Here is a 26,722-nt window from a genome sequence, read left to right as displayed (position 1 = left end):
CAGGTTCCTACCAAGCTCCGTGAATCAAACAGATAGACAAAAGGCAGCTGGGGACAGCAGCCCTTCTAGTGCAGGACCACGCCTGGCAGAGAGGCGGACGAGGCTGAGCAGGGGATGCACGTGTGTGCCGAACCCAGGGGCTATGCACATGCTGTGTGTGTGTGTAAGCATACCAGCGTGTGTGTGAACGTGCGGGCACACTTGCGTTCCACAGGAATGCCTGCATGTGTATGCCAGGGCCTTCTATTTACTGGAGGAGAGAGATGGATGGGAGACAGTTGGCATTTAAACAGATTTACCTTCAGCCTCTTTCTTCCCCCATCCGTGTCCGGGTAACTTGATTCTTCCACAACCCACAACCCTCAAAACTCTGACTGCAAGGGACAGCACTCCACTTACCACCTTCGACTCTTACTGCTAGTGATCTCTCTCAAGGATTCAGCAATATTTGTAGAAAACAAGTGCAGCAAAAGAAACTGGAGGTAGTAAGAGAGGAGATACGATGCCAAGAGTAGCTGTGGGCTGGAGTCCCTGCAAATTTCATATGTTAGGCAGACTTTCGGTGGCCTAATGATTTTTTAAAAAGTAATTTGCATAGATATAGCTGTTTCCTTAGCAACTCAGATAGTGTTACATTTAGCAAAGCTACCTAGAGATGGTGAGGGGACTCCCTGGAGGTAAAAGGACTTTTAATAAGACCCTGGTGTTTGGAGGTTCATCAGCGAACTGTAGAGAGCAATTCCTTTCCTTTCACTGACTGCGTGGCTTACTTAATCAGACTTGCTTGCTTGTGGGAGAGCGCCCATCCCGGGGTCACGTGATCGTTCCTTCCTTTGCAATCCCATTTTCATTGGCTTCAAGTTATAAATACTTAGTTGTGCTCAATGTGAAGTTTATACATGACAATAAAATTTCACATCTGTGTTTGCACACTCCAATAGCTAAGTTAATAGCAAGGGCAGTTTTGCAGAAAATTATTAAATTGATAAACTGCTTGAAAATTCTAAATGATCCATGTTCATCTCATAACCACAACTGTGTGTTAAATACAAATTTCTACTTCCTGTTAATTTAACAAAACATTAGGAAGTCTACTGAAAGTGGCATGGGAGGTAAAACAAATTAACACTGTCCTGCCTATGAATGTTCTTAACGAAAGGTACCTGTGAGAGGGTGTTAAACGTGATTACATGTATCAGAAAATGCCTCCAGGGTCAGAAGCAAAGAGGAAAGCTTCTACACACACAGTGTCTGAGAAAGATACCCCAAGGTTGAGGCTCCACTGCCACGGAAAGCAAATGCATTTAGTTTTCTTCTCTCTCTCTCTTTTAAGTCTCTTTTCTTTCATTGCTGTGAGCAAGCTTGGAACTCATATAAAATTAAACATCTGCTCCATCCAGACTATAAAATCACTTAAAAAGATAGATGCCAAAATCTTCAACAAAATATTAGCAAGCTGAATCCAACAACACATTAAAGAAATCACTCATCACAATCAAGTAGGATTTATTCCAGGGATGCAAGGGTGGTTCAATAATCACAAATCAATCACTGTGATACATCACATCAACAAGAGAAAGGACAAAAACTGTGTATCATCTCAATAGTGTATAGAAACGCAACAGATTTCTCAATAGATGCAGAGAAAGCATTTGACAAAGGACAACATTCATTCATGATAAAAACTCACCACAAAGGAGGTTTATAGAGAACATACCTCAACAGAGTAAAGGCCATGCCTGGCAGAGAGGCGGACGAGGCTGAGTAGGGGATGTACGTGTGTGCCAAACCCAGGGCCATATATGAAAACCCCACAGCTAACATCATACTGAAGGGTGAAAAACTGAGAGTTTTTCCTCTAAGATCAGGAATAAGACAAGGATGTCCATTCTCACCACTTTTATTCAACACAGTACTAGAAGTCCTAGCTATAGCAATCGAATAAGAAAAAGAGGAGAAAGGCATCCAGATTGGTAAAGAAGAAGTAAAACTTTCACTATTTGTAGATGACATGATACCACATACAGAAAACCCTAAAGACTACACCAAAAAACTACTAGAACTGATAGACGAATTCAGTGAAGTCACAGAATACAAAATGAATATACAGAAATCTGTTGCGTTTCTATACACTAATAATGAAGTAACAGAAAGAGAAATTAAGAAAACAACTCCATGTACAATGGCACCAAAAAGAATAAATACCTAGGGAATAAACTTAACCAAAGAGGTAAAAGACCTGCACTCCAAAAACTATAAAACACTGATGAAAGCAACTAAAGGTGATGCAAACAAGTGGAAAGATATTCCAGGCTCATGGGTTGGAAGAACCAATGTCGTTAAAATGTCTATACTACCCCAAGCAATCTACAGATTTAATGCAATCCCTGTGAAAGGACCAACAACATTTTTCACAGAACTAGAACAAATAATCCTAAAATTTGTATGAAACCACAAAAGATCCCGAAAACCAAGGCAATCTTGAGAAAGAAGAACAAAGCTGAAGGTATCCCAATAGATTTCAAGATACACTACAAAGGTGTAGTAATCAAAACAGTATGATATTGGAACAAAAACAGATACAGACCAATGGGACAGAACAGAGAGCCCAGAAATAAACCCATGCTTACATAGTCAATTGAACTATGACAAAGGAAGCAAGAATATATAGCGGGGAAAAGACGGTCTCTTCAACAAATGGTGCTGGGAGAACTGGACAGCTACATGTAAAAGAATGAAATTGGACCCCTTTCTTAAACCATACACAAAAATAAAATCAAAATGGATCAGACACCTAAATGTGAGACCTAAAACCATAAAACTCCGAGAAGAAAACATAGGCAGTAATTTCTCTGACATCAGCTATAGGAACATTTTTCTAGATAAGTCTCCTCAGGCAAGGGAAATAAAAGCAAAAATAAACTACTGGGAGTACACCAAATAAAAAGCTTTTACACAGAAGAGGAAGCCATCAACAAAACAACAAGGAGACCTTCTGAATGGGAGAAGATATCTGCAAATGATATACCTGATGAGGGGTTACTATCCAAAATCTATAAAAAACTTATACAACTCAACACCCAAAAAACAAATAATCTGATTAAAAAATGGGTCAAGGCCCTGAAGATATTTTTCTGAAGAAGACATACAAATGGTTAACTGACAAATAAAAAGATGCTCAACATTAATCATCAGGGAGATGCGAATCAGAACCACGATGTGATATGACCTCACACCACGTCAGATGGCTGGAATCAAGAAGACAAGAAATAACAAGTGTTGGCAAGGATGCGGAGAAAGGGGAACCCTCTCACACTGTTGGTGGGAATGCAAATTGGTGCAGCCACTATGGGAAACAGTATGGAGGGTCCTTAAAAAATGAAAAATAGAATTGCTATACAATTCAGTAATTCCACTACTGGCTATTTACCCTAAGAATACAAAAACCCTAATTCAAAAAGATATATGCATCCCCATGTTTACTGCATCATTATTTACAAGATAGGAAAGCAACCCAAGTGTCCATCCATGGATGGATGGATAAAGAAGATATGATACACACACACACACACACACACACACACACACACACACACACACACAGGAATATTACTCAGCCATAAAAGAGAACAAAATGTTGCCATTTGCGACAACATGGATGGATGTAGAGGATTAACACTAAATAAAACAGGTCAGACAGAGAAAGCCAAATACAATATGATTTCACTCTAATGTGCAATTTAAGAAATAAAACAAAGAAAAAAAGAGATAAAATACAGGCTCTTAAATACAGAGAACAAACTGGTGGTTGACAGAGGGGAGGATGGTGGAGGATGGGTGAAACAGGTGATGGGGACCAAGAGCACACTTATTCTGATGAGCACTGAGTAAAGCGTAGAAATGATGAATCACGTTTTATACACTTGAAACTAACATAACATGGTATGTTAACTTATACTTCAATAAAAATAATAAAACTGAAAAAAATTAAGCATCTGCTCCATCCAGCCTATAAAATCACTTAAAAAGCAAACAAAACTAAAACAAAACAAAAGCCACTACAGTTAATATCGAAAACTTCTTTTAATTAATAAAAGTGTTTTCTGATCGCTTTACAATCAGTATTTCCCAGACTTAGATTTCTGAGCATATTACTGTCCTCTCACTAACAATCAAGGGAAAGAATTTTGAGGGAAGAATAAAATATGGAAGACAATGTGTTTTAATCTAAAAAAAAAAATCTCAACATAAAATGTGAGGAACGGAAGTAGCCTCTTTACTACTGATACTGAATGAGTATCAAATGTGTTTAACTATTAAATATAGCTGGAAACCAGATTTGAGTCCATGTTCATTTTTTTAATTAAGTAACTGCAAAGATAGCCTTCAGAAAGGATATTTGTGAACGGAGCAGGTATGCCACTTGAAAATGGAATTGAGTTTATGAATTAAAATCCATTTTCTCACACACACACAAAGACTCAACAAGCATGAAAGCCAAATGGAGTGTCGGGCAGGTGGCTCTTCGAGCTGACATGTATCATTACTTTAAGTACCAAATGTGTTGGTTATGGAGCTGCTGTATGTGGAAGGCTTAATACTTTTCTGCTTGAGCGTCTATGTTTTTAAAATTGGTTGAGAAAATTTCCAAACTTATAAGTTGGACAACTGTCATTTGTACAATAAGTTCATTCTTGCTCACTACGGTGAATTAATAGCATGTGACCCTCGGGGGTACCTCCAGTCATATTTGTGTGAAGCAAATCAAGTTGTGTAGAGAATTATAAAGCACCATCCCCATGACTGCCTCCCCTAAAAAGGCACTTGGCTTCTTCAAGGCTATTAGATTAAAAGGCAAATATGGATGGAGAGAGAAGCCCAGAACTGTCTGAAGCCGGCAGCGTTCAAGGAAGGTTAGCAACAGCAGATATGCAGAAGGCGCCTACTTTGTGCTGGAGCATGTGTGCAAGACTGCACATGCACAGGAGTGACACAACTGAATTCATTCTTATGAAATGAGGAGCGATTCTATGAATAACATGTTTTATTCTCCTGCTATCATTATCTGAAAGCCAAACTCATGTCCATCCTTAAAACCCACTATAAACATTAATTTCTTCATTAGGCCTTTCTTGATCTCCTTGATTGAGAATTCTCCTTCCCCCTTTAAGCTTTCCCAGCCCTTTCTCAGTGCTTACTTCGCAGAACAGTGATCCACGTGTACCCTCTCTCATAATGACAACCCCTTGGGGACAGAGCTCATGTCGACATCACTTTTCTGTTTTATAACATCCAGTCCACCCTCTAAATGGTGTTGCTAGGACACATACTGGTGAACATAGGAAAGAAAGGAGATGGACAGGAAGGCTATCTCCTAAGGACAACGTCCTTATTTCTCTGGTGTCGGTCTCTATGGGACAGGTCCCTGAGTTAGGAAATCATTCCACAGAGATTCTTCTGAGCACTCCCTTGGGAGGGCACCGTCATGATGGCACACAGCTTTCTGGGAAGGCAAATACGCCACCGGTCACGATGGGCAGACCACTGGGAGAGTGAGTCGCTAAGGGAACAGGTTAGCACAAGAACAAAACTGCAGCTTCTCCCCTGGCAGGCTGAGTTTCATCCTCTAAGGGACAACCAGGAAGGAAGTTTGTGCTGAACATTTCACTGGGAATAACAAATAAAAACATCTGTTGAAAAAGAAGCCAGGTGTTGGGCAAGGGATGCGCACATTCTTTAATTCTCCCCTTTCCTCCAGGATCCAGTGGGGATTTCCATGTTGTGTTCATTAACACTAGTTAATGTAATTTTTGTGATAATTGTAGAGCAAATAGAGCAAACTCTCAAATATAATTAGGGAAAAGTGTTTCTAATTACCTTGTAACTCGTGAGTCGCAAAGTAGAGCCACAAATCAGTTATGCATTGTCAGACCTAACAAGTAAAACGCGCTGTACATTTCCATCCGGGCACATAAACAAAACAGAACAAAATGCCCCTGGCAATACTTGCCTTTGAACCTTTACAATGTTCGGGCGTGCTCTGAAACTTAATTGTAGGGAAGCACAGGTACGTTTTACATCATCGGCACCCGTGATCGCAGAGGTGAGCGATGAAGGCAACCTCAGGCAGTCCGGGAACATCCAACATTGACCTTGGCGGTGAGCCAAATAGCGTGCGGGGATGGGTGTGCAGAGGTTCCAGTGCAACCTCAGCGGCTTTTGCAGGGAATTAGAGAGGAGGAGAGATGCAAGCCCCGCCCCAGTCAACAGCGCCATCAGAAACAGCTGCTCAGCGCTGGAGGTAAGGCGGGGGGCTGTCACAGGCCACTGCTGCTATCTTTGTTAGAAGTCACTTCACTTTCTCTCTCTCACATGAGCAAGCAAGCACACTGAAATAAGAGGTAACCTCGAATTCATTCTAATTTGCAAAAATGACAAATGAGCCAGATATTTTTTTGGATAATTTGGCTACCGTGAGCAACAAATGATTCTGGCATCTCTCAAAACGTGTCTGCACTTCCTCACCCCTCACCACTCTGCTGCTCACGGGTTAACCGCTGGCCTGGAGAGGGGAGAAAGTGATGTTCCTCCAACAGGCATGATCACGACCACTGCCAGAGCGGCTTGTCAAAAATATGGATTCCTGGGCTATTATCTTAGAGATTTGGGGCCCGGAAACCTTTATTTGATTGGGGAAATGGGGAAATCATTGGTACAAAGCACACAGGCTTTGGGAACAGAGGACTAGGGAAGGTACTGCATTTTCACTGTGACACTGAGCAATTTAAATCTGGCCTCAGGGGTCCTCTGGGAAGATCCAGGGCATCCGGCAGCATGATGACTGGTAAAAGGTAGGTGTTCAGGGATGTTTGTCTACCCCTTCTTGAAATACAGGAATGCAGAGAATACCCTGATTTTCAGGTTAGGCACACTGGGGAGCAATGAGAGAGTAAAAAGAGGACATAATGTAACATATCAGCTCCACAAACATCCACTGGTATCCTACTCTGAGGCATATGTAATAAAGGGTTATAACACTGACTTATACAGTCAACAAGTCTATATCGTACCATAACATAAAGGAGAACTCTTTAAAAATACTTCATATCAAAATGTCTTGCTCACTGGAATGCAGGAGTCACCATCTTGGTCATTAATAAAAGACCTACAACCTAGGAGAGGACAATCTATGATTGGAGGGAGGCTGGGTTTATGAAGACTGTGGACAGAGCAGGGCTTTCATCCTGGAACACTTAACGTCCAGACTTCATTTTGGGAGAGAGAAAGAAACTTCCATCTAAGTTGACGCACACAATTATTTGGGGCTTTTCACTTCTTTAAGCCTGAGCTTCATTTTCTTTTCTTTTTTAAAGATTTTGTTTTTTTATTTGAGAGAGAGAGAGACAGAGACAGAGAGGGGGAGCAGAGGGAGAAGGATAAGCAGACTCTGCGCTGAGCACAGAGCTCGACACAGGGCTCTATACCACAGCCCTGAGATCATGACCTGAGCTGAAATCAAGAGTTGGACACTTAACCGACTGAGCCACCCAGGCGACCCTGAGCTTCATTCTAGTAATAAATTACCATCACTTTCTCATCTCCATAGCCTGCTCCATTTTTCATCATAGCACTTGCCACTCCCTGAAATTATAGGTTTATTGTCTGTGTTGTCCACCATTAACACAAGCCCTACCATTCCACAACGGTTCTGTCAATGGATATTAAAAATCACTCAAAGTTTTGATACAGTCCACTTCTTTCCACGTAAATGAACTGAAATCCAGGACCCTCCCAACCATGCCCTTTCTTTCTTCCTTCCTCCATCTGGCTTCCAGGCACCAGCATCATGGCCATTAGGAATGAGTGCCATACCCAGGGATGGTCCATGGCTAGAAGATACCTGGGTGTTCACCGAGCACCTGTAACCCAAGCACCTAACCTCACTGCCACACAGTAGATGCTCAACAATCATTTGTTTAACGAATGAATGAATGAGACTTATAGCCTACAGAGTGGTTTTAAACTCTAGAATTAAGAATGGGGTGAGCAGGAAGTCAGTGGTGTGAATTTTCTAATTTGGTTAGACTTGGCCTGGCTGGGGAGGAAATTACGTGCTCTGTGTAGGGTTCTAAGTCTTGCCATCTACTTTTGGATACAACTGGGCTACCTGCTATAGAGAAAAAACCCTAAAATGGTTAAAATGACCATTTAGAGGAGATAAGAGCAGACATCTCTGTAAAGAATGTGTGATACGTAGCTGGTTAGGAAATGAGTTGGGGTCAAGAGGCAGACCAACCACAGACACCCATCTCTTCTCCTCCTCAGTGGGGTGTTGCGGAATGATTCTTCCTCAGGCCTGCTGTTTCCTTCCTGTGGGTAGAGCACAATTCTTGGAGCACAAGCCCTCACTCGTTCTTCCGGTGCTAGGAGGAGAGACTTATTCAAATAATCAGCAGGCATGCATAGCTTTGGTTCAGTTCTATCTTCCTCCTCTCGGGAATGAGTGGCCAGAGGAAACTCTGGTTCCCGTGGTCTCCATGAGAATGTGTCCTGCGGGGCTGGTAGAGGAAAAGGAAGCCTTCTCTGACCCAAGTGCTGTCTGTGGAATGGTGGACACGTCCACCTAATCCTGGGCTTCGGTATTAGCCAACCCGCTTGGCAAACAGGCCTAGAGCCTGGCCTCCAACCTGACTTCTAAGAATAATGAGTTGGTAATGTGGCTTCCCTCTTCATTTTTGTTCAGGCCTTGTGTGGAAGAGAGGGTTCAGGTGAGGGTTCTAGAAACTATGGCCTGAGGACAAGCCATTTGCTTCTATCCATAAAGTTCTATTGAAACTTAGCTATGACCAATTTTTTAAATGTACTGTCGATAGCTCTTTTCACCCAATACAGGGAGAATTAAGTAGTTGTAACAGAGACCCTATGGTTTGCAAGCTAAAATAGTTATCATCTGGCCTTTTACAGGAAAAGTTTGCCAACTCCTATTCTAGAATCTAGAGAAATGTTGGAAAGGCATGTTGCTGCCAGAGCAATGCTTTCAGGTTTGGAAGCCAAGGAAAAGTAAAGGCAGGCAGGATTCAATGCCAGCAAACACTGCTCTCCTGAAGACAAAAAGAGCAGAGTCCAAATGCAGAAGCAGGGTCGGCAGGTGGCAGCTCAACTGAGCCTTCCTGAAACTTGTAGCAGAGCAGCGGAGGGAAATGAACCACAGAAGCACCTCCAGTCAGAGCAGCAGAAAGAGCCGACGGAAGATCTGGATCCTGGGGCCTGGAACATGGACAAGCAGGGAGACCTGAGCGGCACACAGCAGAGGTGCTCATGGATGCCCGAGTTGCTGTTGAGGGGGACTCTGCAGGCTTTGTGGAGGGAAAGAAATCACCTCAGTAAGAGCCGGTGCGGGGGTTTGTACTGTGTCACCCTAGCTGAGCTGGGACTACGCCTTCCTGAATTCCCTTCCCTTCTGGTTTCTGGGGTAAGGATGTCCACAGGAGAAATCTGCAGGCAACGTGGCAGGTGCTAGGGAAGCAGTAGGCGCTGGACTCTGACAGCTGCAGGCCCAGGGCACCAGGCCCTGCCGCAGGCTGTGGGCACTGTCATGGGTCTGTCGGCCGCCTCACGTTCTGGGGTGGGGCAATGGCGGCCGCAGAGCTGCCACTCCCACCACTTCTTATCCAGCTTCCATGTGTCCTGGGCCAGGCGTGTGTGGAACACTGTGGCCAAGGGAGCCAGCTTTTGTGTTTCTCTCACGTGGCCAATATGTAGCCAAGGAAAGGCAGAAGAGGGTTCCCATCTATCCTCATGGGTGCCTGCTGGTCCTTGCTCTCCCCTGCTTCATATCCAGCTTGTCTTCCTGATCTCTGCCTCCTGACCTATGTCAACTTCCCACTCAGCACCAGACATAGGCGAAGGCTTCCTCGGACTTCTTTACTAGCTCCTACCATGGTAGTAGGTCTCAGCTTGATAATAAGTCCCCCTGACCCTATCACCTATACTGCTCATGCTTTTCTGGTCAAAGCCCAGCTGAGATGCCTAGTAATGGAGTTGCTTCCACTGCCAGGATTTAAATGTTGCAAATGGCGGCAATGTTTCCAATTCCATGGGTGGATTCATTTTCCCTTCCACTGGTAAATGCATAATATCAAATTAATCTTTTGCTGGGATTTTGTCCCCTGATTCATTTTAAGTTCACCAATGGTGGACTCTGAAAGCCAGGCACCACTGGACTGGCCTCTCCTAACTGATTAAATCCAAAAAGATCTCCAATTACTCATCTTCCCTCAAATACAGTGGTTGGCAGAATAATGGTCTTCTAAAAATGTGCATGTCCTAATCCCCAGAACCGGTGAATATGTGACCCTTTACTGAAGATGTGATTAATTTAAATGGGTAGATTATCTTAGAGATTCTCTTGGATTATCCAGGTGAGCCCAACTAATCACATAGGTCCTTAAAAGCAGGCAACCACTCCTGGCGGCAGTCAGAGGGAAATGTGCCTATGGAAGATTTTTTGGAGATGCAATGCTGCTGCCTTTGAAGACAGTAGAAGTGGGGCTCCAGTCAAGGAATGCGGGCAGCTCTAGTTGCCGGAAAAGGCAAGGACCGATCCTAGAGTCTCCGGAAAGGAGCACAGCCCTGCTGACATCCTGATTTTAGCCCAGTGGGACTTATGTGGGATGTCTAACCTACGGAATTGGAAGGTAATAAACTTGCACTGTTCTACATGGCTAGATTTTTGGAAATATGTTGTAGCAGAAATACGTAACCACTACAGACTTCACTGAGTGGCTGCCATGGCCTTGGTTGGGGCTGGCCTTGGGGTACACACCTGTGTCTGGGATAACTGCTCTTAGGGCTTAGGATGGCTTCTTCTCTACAGGTGATGGCCATGGGCGAGAGTTCACACTCCTGGACAATGAGATGGGTAGCAGTTGACACTGAAGGTATGGTTGAGGCCCCGAAAGTATGTCAACAATTCCAGCATGAGGTAGCCCTGGGCTACCTAAAGAGGGACAGAGGGACAGAGAACCTTCTGGAAGTGGCCATGCAGAATAGAAAAGCTGGGGAGGATGATTTTTGTACTGTAGTTAATGTATGAATTGTGGACTTTGAACTTCAACACCCGAGGGCAAAAGACTGATTTTCAGGCTTTAGCTCCTTTGAACATTAAAGTCTTTGGACTTCTTCAACATAAAAGTGGGTTGAAACTTTGATTTTTAATTTCTCCTTGGCAATTCAATATTTGGTGGGGTTCATATTAACATTTGAGGTATCTCTATGTTGCTGACATTTCATTATAGGAATGTCTCCATTCAGTTTTATCTTTGTGATGCTGTTTAATCTTATGGCAGAACCTCTGATATGCTATGTTAGTCAACATGGCTGGACAATATTTGGGATATGAAATAAACCTGGGACTTAATTTTACATTTTGGGAACATGGTGACCCTGAATTAGGTAAATGGTGTGCTATCTGGACCCATTTCAGCACCTCTTAATATATGAAATGCCTAACAGAAGTCCCAGGTGATCACCAAAAAGCTCAGGAAGAAAGAGGAGAGGCTACCTTGACAAAATGCTTAGCTTCTGCTTTGGAGAGATGAGCCCTGTTTCTAGGTGATCACAGCAAAAGGGATAAGAGAAAACAGACTTGAGGATGCCAGTAGGGAAAATGCTTTCCCTCTGTTCCAGTGCCTCTTTCCATGAAGGGTGTTTATAGTTAATGCTACATCCTAGACTTCTTTTGAAATAGTAAACTCACTTGGCTCATAGACCTAAAGGAATGCCTCCAACTTGGCTTCTATCAGTAATAGAGGCAATACCTAATAATATTTACACTTTGCGGTATCTGTGAAACTGTTCAGAACTCATGCAGGCAAGAGATTATTAATGGGAACATAACGGAACAAAGAAGAAAATGGAAGGAGTATCCAGCAGATGAGACATTTTATTTTATTTCTGTAATATGCAAAACAGATGGAGGTGAGTTGGCTGGTGAAGCTGTAGGGAAAGCCAGGACAGCCCAGGATAAACACAGAGGGGACTCCATTCCGATAATCCAAGGAGGTGGCTGACTGTCCTAGTGGAACCTAGGGAAGATTCACGCTCAGAGAAGGCAGGCACAGGGGATGTAGAAATGAGAAGGGAGGCTACCAAAGGGTGATTGGTTGAAAGGAAGCAGCTGCCCACACTCTCATTCTCCACTCCTGCCTGTGCGCAGAGAACACCCTGCCCTCTCACTGTCCACTCCTACCCAGGTGGAAAGAACACCTGACAGCCAGAAAATTACTGGCCCCTCCCTATAGGCCAGACACATAAACAACTCAGAAGACTATTCTCCAAAGAGATTGACCACAGTAGGGGAGAACAGAAAAGCTAATGTGGATATGTAAGCCTTACAGGAAAGTCCGCCTCCTCAACAAGATACTTGAAGGGCTCCCCATCACAACAGCTCATGCCTACCTGCTCACCTGAAGCCAAGCTCACAATTAACAAGCTTCACTGATGTGCATAGAGCTCAACTCTCTACTCTTTCTGTCTTAAAAATGAGCAGAGATTTCATCCTTTTTTATTGCTAAGTAATATTACATTGTGTGTGTGTGTGTATACATGTATATACGTGTGTGTGTATATATATATCACATCTTATATAACACCATATAGATACCATATATACACACCACATCTTTATCCATTCATCAGTCGATGAGCACTTGGGCTGTTTCTATAATTTGAAAGTTCACTGTGTATATACCGTCATTCAAGTGTATTGTTCCTTAAAATACACGGTTTTATAAACTTATGTGTAGAAGCATATGGGAATAGCCATGTGCTCAACTGCTTGAAACTACACTATATATAAACCTTCATTAAAGTAACATTTTCTTTCATCCAAAAAAAAAAAAAAAAAAAAAGAACAGAGAACTGAGGATCTCTCCACATTTAAAGTAAGCCTGCAAAATTAATGAGAAAGACTCCCATAAAAACAAATAAAAAGAAATGACACCAGAGAAAGGTGAGATGATTTATGATAAAAGAAAACAAAGTTTGGTTCTAAGTAATATCTTTACAGAAAAGCAAGAATAGTTTACATCATAAAATAAGATTTGGGGTTATTAAAACAACAAAAGAGAGTTCTCAGAATTAAAATAATGATACTATTAATATAAATAATAATAATGTTTCCCTAGATCCCTGCAAAAAACAAAACAAAACAAAACAACCCTCATCGATAGATTGAGAGAAATTTTGGATACTGGAGAAACCTCTCATGATAAAAAGACAAAGGGCTCCAAATTATATATGAAAATAGAAGAGAAAGTTAAAGTCCAAGAGGTTCAAAATCTGACTACCAACAATTCTAAAAAGAGGATAGAGAAAATGAATGAACTAAAAAGAAACGAGAGTTTTCTGGCACTTAAGGTCATGACTCTTTAACATGGAAATGTTCAATTCCAATGAATTTTTAAAAAGCGCAAACCTAGATATCTCATCACAGACTTTTATGTGTCAGGGATAAAATTAAGTTATAGAAAATATTTCCAAGAAAAATAATTTCTATCTAACCATATCTAATAAATATCAATCATGTATGATAATTTAAAACTGACATTTTCAGAATTTCATCTCCTAAGGACCTTAGTTAATTAATTAATATTTGAAACTTATAAGAGAATAAACCAAAAGAGAGGGGGGCCTGGGATCTAGGAGACAGACGTCCCAACCATGGAGAGCAATGCAGCAGTTCTAGAGAGCAATCATCAAATTCTGCCCCCAAATAGAGGATTCTGCTCATGAGATTTCTGGAAAACCAGGGAACTGATGATCAAAACCACAGGCAAGGTTGAGTCGGTGGGTGTTGTAGATGATGAAGGATCTGTTAGGTCTGAGCCTAGAAATGTACTCTTTTGATGAGGATCATCACTTTGGACCCACTGGGAAAGAAATGTGAGGACTGGGTACCACATGGGTCTGCTCTTCCCTCGTAATGCGAAGGCTCCTCTCTGGCTTTCAACTTCTGAGCTGAGCTATAGAAAACCTTGCAAAACGGACTCTGGTTGCAGAATAGATTGCAAATATATTCAAGCTTGACAATGTAAAAGTCAAGTACGATGACAGAGGTTGTGAAGAAGGTGAAGACACAGAGCACTAATATTCTTATCTTATAAAACGGGTGATGAGATAATGTTTTTATTAGATGGAAAAGACAGAAGCTTAACTTTGAAGTTACCGATGCATTTGCTGAGCAGCCAAAGGCAATGACCCCATCACTTTGGAAAGGAGAAGGCAGAGTGGTGAAAATGTGAAAAATCCTTCTCCATCATAGTAGAAAGTCAATATGAAAAGACTGTGGTAACTGATTACATAGAGTGAAATAAGCATATTATTTAAAGACATGGAATAACCACGAGAAAACTAAAAAAAAAAACAAACAAACAAAAAACAAAGAAAAGCTGAGGCTGAAAGCCTCTGAGGGACTGGGAGTGTCTAATACCAGAAGACAGATGAGGCAGGGGACTGTTATTTTCATCGTAAGCATCTTTATACAATTTCATCTTTTGACCATATATAGCCATTACTTTGATTGAAAATATTAAAATGCATCTAACTATCATCTTTGCCACTTCCAATCCTTCACAAGTAAATGCTTTAAAAAGATGCATTAAGAAATCAGGCCAACTGATTAAGCAACACTATTAAGCCCTTATGGTTCTACATTTATTTGCATTGCTTTATTTCCTTGATCAACAAATCTGTTTGCTCACATCTGGGAAAAGATGAAGGACCCCCTAACGCCCTAGACCCGGGTCTGTATTAGTTTCCTAGGGCTGCCATAAGAAAGTACTACCAATTAAGTGACCAAAACAACAGAAACTTACTATCACAGTTCTGGAGGCTGAAAGTCAAAGATCAAGATGTCACCGGGGTTGGTTCCTGCCAAGGCTGTGAAGAGAATCTGCTCCCAGCGTCTTTCCTGGCTTCTGGTGTTTTTGAGCAAACTGTGGCATTCTTTGCTTCGAAGAAGCATTACCTCATCTCTGCCTTCATGTTCACATGGCCTTCTCTCTGTGTGTATCTGTGTCTAAATTTCTTCTTTTCATAAGGACACCAGCTATATCAGATTAACAGCGCACCCGACTCTAGTATCCTAACTTCACTAATTACATCTGAGTCACGTTTTGAAGGGCTATGGGTTAGGGCTTCAACATATGAATTTGGGGGGCACACAATTCAACTTATAACAGACTGGGCATTAAATCAACTGACCTAATGCTGGTAAGTAAAACTGTTAAACTGAGGGCTGTCTCTTTAACTGAAAGGTTAAGACTATTTGGGAATCTGAAGCACAAGATGCAAGAATATACTCTGCTCTTGGAGAATCAGAACTCTTAAGGACACTTGCATTCAACAGAAATAAAAGTTATTTATTAAGTTTTATGGTTTAATAAATAGTGGTTTATTATGATATGTAAAGCATTCTGAAATCTTTAGTTGGGCATTTCAAAATTCAGGCTGATTATTTCCATATTTAGAGAGAGAAAAATTATATTAGTCAAGCCCAAAGGACATGCAGCATTTGTAACCAAAGTTTATTTGCTTAGGATATTTCAAGTAATGGCTAGCATATAATAGCTTCAACTGGATTTAAATAAAATTCTGATCATCATCTCATAGTAATTATTGCATAGGAAGAAAATTATTTATTGCAAGGCCTAACAGGCAGAAGCAAAATACATTCTGCTGTGAATAGATACTGCCATGCAAACAGGCAGATTTTTTTTAAGCATGCATGCTTATGTGTTGAATGTAAATGCATGTAAATAGCTCTGTTTTAACATTTTATTATTGTTCAAACAGTTTGCCAAGGAATACTCAGTAAATAATTTAAAGCTCTGCAAGAACATTTCTTTCTTTTAGTCTTTTATTGTTTATAATTTGGTGCTCTACATCCTTCTGGTTATACAGCCTAGGTCTGATCTAAAATCTCGTTTAGAGACATGCTTTATTATTTTTTAAAAATCACTAACATTGTTCTTTTCGATATCTGCTTACAAGACATCTTAGTTTGTAAATATCTAAAAGAGGAATTCAAAGGGTATTTCACCCTCCCTCCCCCTATACATATAGATTTTTAACACACCTTGTTGTTCATGCATTTGCTAATATTCAGGGAGGAGAATGCAGGAGAGAAAGCTCCCGTGTACTGATGGGGCTCTGTCACGCACCAAGCCCTTAGTCCTTGCTGGACTCTCTATTAGGTCCGCTGCAGAATTACAATGCAAGTAAAGGGTATAGTCGTTTCACTGAAATCACTGTTTTATTAATTCATGCATACCTATCTAACCTAATTCTGAAAAGGCTCTGAGGAGGGTCCTTGTGACAATGTGACAACAGCGGTGAAGAAAGGCTTTGTACTCTTATGGCTCCATCCTCCAGAGCCACCATGAGCCTCAGTGCTCATCTAATTAAGTTTCACATTTAGCAGCCAGCAAGGCATGGGTGGGACAATTCCAAACAGAGTCACCAAACATCCCAGTGGACGCTGGTGGAAGCATCGTGTGGGTCCGCTGAACGTCAACCCTGAGCATGCAGACGTCCAAGGATCAGTGCACACCTGACACCCGCAGAAATTCCAAAGCACTTGAACAATGAATGATGAAGGATGAATGGGGAGCGCGAGCGTAGCGTAGCAAAGCGTTTACCAGACTTGGGGGGAGACAAGAGTCTCAGAGGAGGAGTGGAAAGAGAATGGCAGATAAGACAAATGGGGGATTTTGATGTCCTCGAGGTTAAATCAGTTAGCTGTACTAAAATACTGGATTCCCAAAGCTGCCCAGGAGCCGACAGAATGCAAGCTTTCACAGCTCGCTCTGGCAGACGAGGGCTGGGCTGGTGCTGAAGAGGAACACAACACTTTAAGGCTCTTTGAGGTGAATTCATTGGCCTCATTTTACTTTTGCTCAGGCAGGGCAGTCAGCGCTGGCTTGATCTGTATCATTCATGCTATGTCTACAAAGAAGTTAGCAGAACCTTGATGGTTTCCAGGCACCCTCAGATTTCTGCCAGCAAGGGAGTTCAGAAGGCTTTATTACTGCAGACTGGCCTGCAGCAGCAATTCCTTCCACGCTGTTATGTTCTAGTACGTGCTTGCTTCTGATTTCCCTTTCTAGAGTAGTAGCTTGGCTAAGGGGCTTACCGTGTTTCAATAGTATCCACCATGGCAACCCCAGAAACCATGAGCTTCAACCCATCGAAATGTTTTAACAACATGTATTTCTTTGAAAAACTTAAAATTCATGCCTGGAATGCAGCCACGCACAATAAGACCGTGACTCTAGAATGGCCGAAAACATCTACTGAAGTAGCAAGCACTGTCCTTCTGAAACCAGTCAGCTCCAGTGGCTTGGATGGCGCCATGACAGAAGTCAGCATTTCTTCCAGGAGGGAACGTGGAATGATTGTTGGCCACCAGCACATGCTGATGCAGAAACACTGGGTCATGACATGACAATGGGTACAAAGGAGCAGGAGAAGGGGCATGTGTACTGTCTGCATGTCAATACTCCATCCTTCCCACAGCCAAAGGAAACTTCTCCACATTCTGAAGAGATTACCTGCCTTTGATGTTTCCAAATGAGGCTCTCATAGAAGTATTTGATGCCCCCCGGGTGCATTAAATGGGAGACACCCAGCATCTGTCAGAAGCCGGGCTGCCTAGTAGCTTTGAATATCAGAAGAAGCACGGGCATGCGCAGCGGACAAGGTCAGGGGACAGAGCTACTGTTGCCATTTCCTTCTGGTTTAAGCCATCAATCACCTTAGCCTTTTGCATGTGGCCGAGTTTCCTTGGCAATGAGATTAGCCACTCCAGAGGGTTTTGCGTTGGGCCAAATGGAAATTTTAGCAAAATCCAGTTCTTTTAAAATCATGAAATGGATGCATATCGTGCATAGTGGAAGGTGTCCTTTAGTTTTGTGGGCCTCATGCGTCCACTGGCAAGGCCTTAATGCGCAGAAGCACCATGATGTTTGCTTTCCATCACATACACGGAGTCCTTTCCCTCAATCTGAAAGTAGGGATGGGGTCTCCTAACTGTAATGGTAGGGTATACTTCCAATTATTTACCTTACCCCCCGAACTATCCTACATGTCATAATATGTGTGTAACAATAGTTTTACCTTACCCGATCCGTATTAGTTTGATGTGAAACATCACTTTAATAACACTGTAACTTAACAACTGATTTTTTTTTCTACAAAGACAATTCTCCACTTAGAGAAATGCAAAAAAGAAAGCAAAAGAAAAGCGACTGGGGTCTAGTACTAATTTAGCTAAGAGTGGGAAAGAGATGTGACGATAACCTTAAAGGGTGTAAATTTAAGAAAATAGGCTGAAGCTGGGAGTCCTGACCTCAGCCTGAACAACTATTTATGACTCTCAGCTTGAGCAATGTATTTTCTTAAAAACACAAGTTTACGCGTGTCTCACGAGTGTAGCTTCAAGGAGGTTACGGAATCAAGACAGAAGATCAGCGGTATCACAGAGAATTATGAGATCCTTTTTTGAGAATCAACCTTGCAATCCATTTGCCAAATGCTTGAAGGGGAATTCTGATGAACGAAAAACCAAATATCACCTAAAACAATGTGGATAATCAAGAAGCGTACTCCGAACACCCATACTGAGGTCCCTTAGGTTGCTGGCGTTCCAGCAAGGAAAAGTGCACATTTAGAAGGTGAGGGATAAGAGTGCAAGCTAATGTTTACCCATTATTCCAATGGTCACAGATGCCAGGAAAGGTACTGGCTAAATGCTTCAATGTTCTCCTTCATCAAACCCTCATGGCGCTAGCAGGTGCTATGCTAGTGATCTCCACTTTACAAAACTCAAAAGTTCTGTGTTCACAGAAAGGCTGGCTCTCATGTTCATGTCTGAGAAATTCCCTACATGTAAATATGTAAACATATAACATATACATATGATATATGTAAATATACAATATATGCATATAAAGTATATGTAATTATATAATATATGCATATAATGTATATGTAAATATACAATATATAAATACATAAATATATGTTAAGAGAAATTTCCTAATATGTAATCCTATAACCTAGGGACTTTTAGTAGGCATAAATATTTTTTTCAAGAAATTAACTGTTAAGCATGAGATCTCTGTTCTTAATCACATTATAAACCAGAATATATACCTCATTAATAACAACTCACATATCTTGTCCATTATCAATTCCTACTTAATGCCATTTTAATGATCACCTGTGGGTCTTGTAAGATGCTGAGCTACTTGTAAATCAAGTGACAAAACTGAAATAGGGTCATCGAATCTTAGAAGGGTTATGTTTACTGGATTCTAATGATCTCATTTGGTCAATCCACAGGTGCTAAATTAGATATCCTTTTATTCGCTCCTTCAGCTCATGTGTCTTGGGACTGCCCATAGTGTTAGCCTCCCAGAGGCCCCGTGCCCACCCTCCTCGGTTAGCATTTTTGCTACCATGCTGGATCATGGAGACTCTATCTTGAGAGGCAGGTGTGCTGTTCGTAAGGATTCTAACCTGTGACCAGCTCCCGGATCTCCAGGTCGGTGGTCTTGCGGAGCAACCTCACCAGTGCCGGGATGCCACCACAGTTTTTCAGGGCGATTTTGTTGTCATCGTTGGCCTTCCCATATACCAAGTTTCTCAAGGCTCCGCAGGCACTACGGTGGACTTCCGTCATCCGATGGTCCAGCAGGTCCACCAGGAGCTGGATGCCTCCTTGTCTCCTTATCTGCAAGGGCACAGGGAACGACTTTTGCCTTAGAAAGTAAGCTTTCACTATTTAGACCAAAACAGGTTTTTCTTTGGACTAGTTGCTACAGTTAATGTCACTGAACTGGCTTTAAGCACACAGAGGAAAAAAGAAAACAAGTGTTCTCTTTAGATCTGATTGCGTTTACTTGCTCTCATAGCCTACTGATAACATTGCAAACATACCTCCTTTCAAGTTATAGATTTTGGAAAGGTGATTTTTCACTACATACAAGAGGTCTTCGACATTTCTCTCTAGAAAAATATGGCCCATATTCATGGCATGAAGCAGATGGAGAAGCAAGAGAAGCTTCTCACTCCTGAGACTTATTAAACTTAACCACCGTCTTAAAGGGCTGCGGGATTGATGGACAAAATGTTAAAATTATGCTTAATCAGAACATTCTCCCAACATCTTAAAGAAACCAGAAGCTGATGAGAGACCCAAAGAACTGACGCAAGGATTTTCATCTAAGAAGCCCAGGAAGATAAGAAAGTCATGAGAGCTAGTCAGAACACTAAGACCAATACATGTTACGCTTAACTCAGGTATTTGACTAATACCAACAAAATCACATTACATTTTGATGTTTCTTTTACCCAAAAGAATTTTGATTTCTTAAACTAATAAAAAAAAACACCTTGCAATATGTCTCTAGATGGGTCTTCTCCTTGCTGTCTTTTAATGTTTAAACTAATTTTTATTTATTTATTTAATAATAATATTTTTTTATTATGTTATGTTGTCACCTTATAGTACATCCCTAGTTTTTGATGTAAAGTTCCATGATTCATTAGTTGCGTATAAACTAATTTTTAAATTAAAACAGAAAACCAATGGGCTAGTTACCATATAGACCATTTCATGGAGTTTCATCAGCAAAGCCGTATTTGAATATTTCTGCATTTATTTATTTATTTTTAAAAATATTTTATTTATTTATTTGACAGAGAGAGACAGCCAGCGAGAGAGGGAACACAAGCAGGGGGAGTGGGAGAGGAAGAAGCAGGCTCATAGCGGAGGAGCCTGATGTGGGGCTCGATCCCATAATGCACGGATCACGCCCTGAGCCGAAGGCAGACGCTTAACCGCTGTGCCACCCAGGCACCCCTGAACATTTCTGCATTTATATGGAAAAAATTACATGATTCATTCAGTAATACTGTCTTCTTTTTTTAACTTCCATTGTCCCTCAGGGACTGATGAATTATGGTTTGCTGCGAACGGTTATAATTTGGCATTTCCCTACTTAGTTTTCTTACCACAGAAAACTCATTAGTCCCACAGATGTGCTGGACACGTGGCTACACCCCCACCCTTTCAAAGGTGCAAAAATGTGACTTTCTCTGTGAAGCTACTCCAACCGCACTATTTAAAACTGCACCCTGAACCAGCCCCTCCCCAATTCGGCATTCTTGAAACAACAGAATTCATCACATTCCTTGCCATGCCCTGACTTCTTTATTATGTGTATTGTCACTGACTGTCTGCTAGGACGTCTGTTCTTGGCGGGCAAGCCTGCTTTTGTTCGCTCCTAGATCTCTGTTCCTACGCCAAGCGCAACGCCAGTCCCACAGCAGATGTTGAACAAAAATCTGTTGGGTGGATGAGGAGGGAGACTATTATCCGTGACAGTCGTGTTTCTCAGATTTGTTAGAACTTGGCTTTTCAAAACCGGGTAATCGCTCTCTTTTCAGGAACCCCCGTTCTGGAAACGGTTAGGAATGCCTCCAGGGGGCTACCCCACCACTTCCTACGTGGCTTCTGGATAAAATGAGGGCCTGCATCATCCCCATGAGGTGGGCCCTCCGATAATTCAGAATCTGTCTATACGAATGACTTTCATCATGAAAACAGAGAAAGCTGAAATTCTCACAGAATTCCTGGGTGCAGAGTCCCTCATTTGAGGAACGTGAGTGTGGTGGCTCACATATCTCACATCCTGTGGGAGGGACCAGGGATGGAAGAGGGGAGGACAGACACCAGGACAGGAGGACAGGGCTGTGGAGGAGGGCATTAGCTTCCCTGAGGTGTCTGCGCAGCCTGCGGGGGTGGGTACACGCAGGGAAAGTGGCTATGGGGGTTACTGAGTCCATTAAAACAAGTGAGAAAGAGGCAGAAAACAACTTTTCCCCAACACAGAGTTTTACCAGTGTTTCACCCACTCAAGAGAGATGCAGTTTGTAATCACTATTCATGAGTCCCACACATGAATCTGGGTTATAACTATACCCACAGCAAGATAATACTTCAGAAAGGATGTCCATGTGTACAGAAGTTTAAACTGTGAATGCTGTTTTCTCTGTGTGTACTTGCATGTGTGTGCTTTAGTCAAAAATATTTGGGTTTAATGATCTTAATAATGATGAAACCATTTAAAAAGAGGCAATGAAGCCATTTTTACAGTTAACCAATTGGTTATATATTAAAAGCAGATGGTGCAGTAAATCTATCTATCCATCCATCCATCCAACCATCCATCCATCCATCTTATCTGTATCTATATATTTAGCTATATTGTATCTTACAATTAGTATTTCTAATTTATAACTTATTTTCTCATTCATACAACTTAATGCATTAAGCTATTAAAATATTATTTCAAAACATTAAAAGAAAAAGGAATTCAAAACAAATGCATTATCAATTCCTAATGGTACAATGTGAACACAGTGTTTGCAGTGGGACCCGAATTAATGCCATATATCTGAATTTATAATGCAATCTAAAGTTTTATTTTAATCTATTTAGAGAAACATAACTAAGATAAGCTTTTTCTTTTGCTCTGATTTTGGGGGGCATCCCTGGATCATATATAAAAAAAACTTTTGTTTTCTTGGCTTGAATTTTATCTAAGAATTTGGGAATCCCAAAGCCAAACCTTAGTGAGAATTGAGCTCACAGACATGAAATGTGATGGTCAGGCCATTGGTTCGGCTTCCTCCTGCTGCCTCCGCCATCATAAAAGGACCAGGACAGAAGGTGAGAGGTGGAGAGCCTCAGTTCTCTTGCAGGGTGTCTATCGATGGCAGGACTTCTGGGTGCTATGGATTGCCGTGGACGGGTCTGGGTGCTGTCCTCTGCACTTCCCCCCTGCTTTGCTTTTCTCCTGGATCCTGCCTCCCATTAACTTCTCCCTGCACCCAGTTCTTCTTGTTCCTTCTTATATCCAACCATAAACTCTTATAAGACTCCAAACAAACCTATGTTAAACATTAATAAAGTATAACTTCTCTTTGAAAAATGATCAGGGGAAACTCTTTTTCTTGAAATAACTCCTTTACCATCTCTCCTACTAACTGGCCAGCAATCTCTTTTCCATTTATGCTCCCCACTGGGCACTCCACACCCAGCAGGTGGGGCCCATGTTCCAGCCCACATGCTATTATTCCAGGCCAGTTTGCCTTCTCCCCTTTCTCCCTTCATCATCTTCATGCAGAGTTCTTCAGAAGGCTATGTTTAATATTTATTAAAACAGTGCTAATCAAATGTCATATAATATCAGATCTAATATATGTAAAATAGAATAAAATAAAATGCACGAGAAAAACATCTGCCGTATGGTAGTAAGTTAGTAAATATTTATCAGACGAATGGAAGAATAGTGTGGTTGGCTGTCATGTTAGTTTCCTTCCCCCTGTTATTTTTACTACTTTAAAGCAGACATTGTTTTTAGAGCAGTTTTACATTCACAACAGAACTATGCAAAAAGTACAGAAAGTTCCCATGTTCCACCTGCCCCCACACGTACACAGCCTCCCCCCTTAGCACATGTACTGAGTGGTACATTCGTTGCAAATGATGAACCTCCATTGACGTATCATAATCACCCTAAGTCCACAGTCTACAGTACAGTCCACTCTCTGTGTTGTGCATTCTCTGGGTCTTGAAATACGTATAATGATATGTATCCATCATCATATAGAATAACTGCACTGCCCTGAAGACCTGAAGAGTGCCCACCTACTCATCCCTTCCTGCCCCTAACCTTGGAAACCACTGATCTTTTTCTTTTCTCCATAGTTTGCCTTTTCCAGAATATCACAGAGTTAGAATCACATAGTATGTAGCCTTTACATATTGGCTTCTTTCACCTAGTTCTACGTATTTAAGATTTCCTCATGTCTTTTCATGGCATGATAGCTCATTTCTTTTTAGAGCTGAATAATATTCCATTATGTGGATGTAGTATACTTTATATATCCATAAAGACAGCATGGTTGCTTCCAAGTTTGGGCAATTATGAATAACGCTGCTATACATAATCATTTGCATGTTAGTGTATAGACAAAAGTTTTCAAATTCTTTGGGTCAATACCAAGGAGCACAACTGCTGGATTGTATAGTAAGAGTATGTTTAGTTTTACACGAAATTGCCAAACAGTCTTCGACAGTGGTTGTGCCATTTTGCATTTCTACCTCCAATGAATGAGAGTTCTTGTTGCTCCACATCCTCACCAGCATTTAGTGTTGTTAGTTTTTTTGATTTTGGCCATTCTAATAGTTTATAGTGGTGTTTCATTGTGTTGCCTTCTCTTTTAAAAGTGACCTGTGATTCAGATTTACTTACATTAATACCAATGACTGAATAAAAACCATCATTTGTTGAACTACATACAGGGAAAACAATAGCCTGAATCAGATCTGGAATGAACAATTTCCTATCTGCTACTTTCCTGAACTTGATAGACTCAAGGAATGACTGGGAAGGCCTTTTCATTCATAACTTGAGTAGACAACCATAAATTCATTAACTAAATGATTCTTTGATAGATGGTCCACTTCAGTCAGTTGTTTCTATGTCAAGAGCTCACATTTATGCTTTGCTGTAAACTTCAGGTATCTAGATTGAGAGATAGTCTCCAAGAAGTAAGGAAGATGGAGGCTGATGAACCCCTCAGCAGGAGAAGTAAAAAGATCAACCAATGAAACAAAGCAAAACGATGCCCTTCTGCCTGTCCTTTCAGGTCGTTTAGAGAGACGGCATTCTTCAACTCGACACAGACAGTCTCTGGGGATGAAGGTTGGGATGCGTGTGTTGCAGAATCAGTGAAGCTCACCCAGTTTGTATCAGGGGAGAGTGAAAATTGCCTCCACGCCTTTGTCACACAGTAACCCGCTGTTTTCACAATTTAAACTCTGGAACTAGAACTGTCTAAAGTCATCCAAGAGTAAGATGCAATGGTTTTCTTCCTTGTTTTTTCATTACAAGGCAGAATATATATAAGCCTTTTAAAATCAGGAAACAAATGGATGGGCAATTAAATTAAATACAAGAAAAATGCAGGTAATGCAATATCACCCATTTCAAAAAAAATGGGGCCCTGCCACTAGGTGAACTTGTTACTCTTAACATTATCTGCATTTATGTAGAATAAAATATATTTACCAATGAATTCGCTATTATCATTAAATTGATATCAACATCAATGAATAATTTAGAACATTTCCAATTACAGCGGGGTTTGTGAGCTCATGACAGTCTTCATAAAATGATAATGATGATGATGATGGATAGTGGGTTACAGAGTACTTTACCAGGGAATAGAATTCCTCTTGGGGGTACCTATTTTCATTTAGAGAAATGCTAGGAAAAGTGGCTTTGAGGATAGTGAGACGCTGACGAAAGGGCTACAGGTGTTCTTGGCAATAAGAAATTGCTCACCCGCTCTGCTACTGAAATGGGGAGGAATTTAGAACTGGGGAGAGAAGAAGGAAGAGGCTGGAGTAGCCTTTTGTTTAACCTATTGGTGATGAAATCAGATCCTTAAATAGCTAAGGACCTGGGTAAACATTCCATACCTCTCCAGGATCTACTTGGTTTTAAGCAAAGTGGATACATCTTTGCGCTTCTGGTTGAGTGCTAAGAGAAACTAAGCTGGACCTGCAAATTTTAACAATGGATCGCAGGATTAATAACACGCAGCACCTCTCTCACTTCACGTATTTGTAAGCAATCAACTCACAATGCCTGCAAAATGGTTCACAGAAAGCAGACTAAAAACAGGTGCTTTGGACTCCGCGATTTTAGCAAATTCTTAATTCATGTTAGTTTTCAATGGTGTTGGTTTAAACAAGAAAAAATAGGTATAGTTGTTTTCTGTTCCCTATGGGGTTTAAAAATTAAATACTTTTCTCTGCTTAAAAAGCTGCTGTTAGGTACAGCGTTTGTCGATCTAAAGCCAGAAGCTGAACCAGAGGTAAGTGAAACTCACTTTTCCTTTTTAATGTAGAAATTGCAAAGGTATCAGTTTGTAAAATACATATCTTTCCTCACTGAATTCTATCCCTTCCCTCAGAGTAAAGCCAGTTAACCAGTGTTTCCAGATAGTTTGAGTTGATGTGGGTACCCACGGTTGTCTCCGAGCAACCCAGAAGTACAATTGATAAAGGCCAAAGTCTTTTTTAGTTTTAAGGTAGAAATTATTTTTGAGAATTTTGAGAGAAAATATTATCTCTGTAGTTGTGCAGAATGATCTACTTTCTCCAGTCCATAGGTGAACCAAGATGGATTATGTTTCTTTTTAAATTACGTGTTAGACAGCAAGTGTATTGCAGTGTTTGAAGGGGGGAGCTGGCTTTGAGGCGGAAGCAACAAGGTTCAAATCATTCTCCCTCCCTGAAACCTGTGTCCCCTGAGGCAAGTTACTTAAATGTCTGTAACACATGAACAAAACGTGAACTTGTCTCATGGGGTTGTTTTCTGGAGTCAATGAAACTTCAAATGTGAATTATTTAACAAAGAGCTCAACAAATATTATCTGTCAAGGAACTACCCATTGTATTAACTTATTAAAAGGATATTCATAATTGACTTATTGCCTGGTCGATATATGAATTAACTTAGTAATCTAATGAGTTATTATATAGCATATGATAGAGTCAGTGAAAGGTATACAATTCAGA

At 41.2% G+C, this 26,722-nt stretch overlaps 1 protein-coding gene across 1 annotated transcript in view; it reads right to left on the bottom strand.

Annotated features, from left to right (window-relative positions):
• The window catches only part of CTNND2 (catenin delta 2), a 736,406-nt gene that overhangs the window by 190,122 nt on the left and 519,562 nt on the right, over nucleotides 1-26,722 (bottom strand). Inside the window, exon 10 of the mRNA XM_040630544.1 lies at nucleotides 19,582-19,795. Within this exon, the coding sequence (XP_040486478.1) occupies nucleotides 19,582-19,795 (214 nt within the window). The remainder of the gene's footprint in view (nucleotides 1-19,581; nucleotides 19,796-26,722) is intronic.

Source organism: Ursus maritimus, unplaced genomic scaffold (assembly GCF_017311325.1).
Source record: "Ursus maritimus isolate PB19 unplaced genomic scaffold, ASM1731132v1 scaffold_15, whole genome shotgun sequence".
Lineage (NCBI taxonomy): Eukaryota > Metazoa > Chordata > Mammalia > Carnivora > Ursidae > Ursus > Ursus maritimus.
The sequence above is the reverse complement of the archived record's forward strand: the minus strand, read 5'-3'. Positions and strand labels throughout refer to the sequence as shown.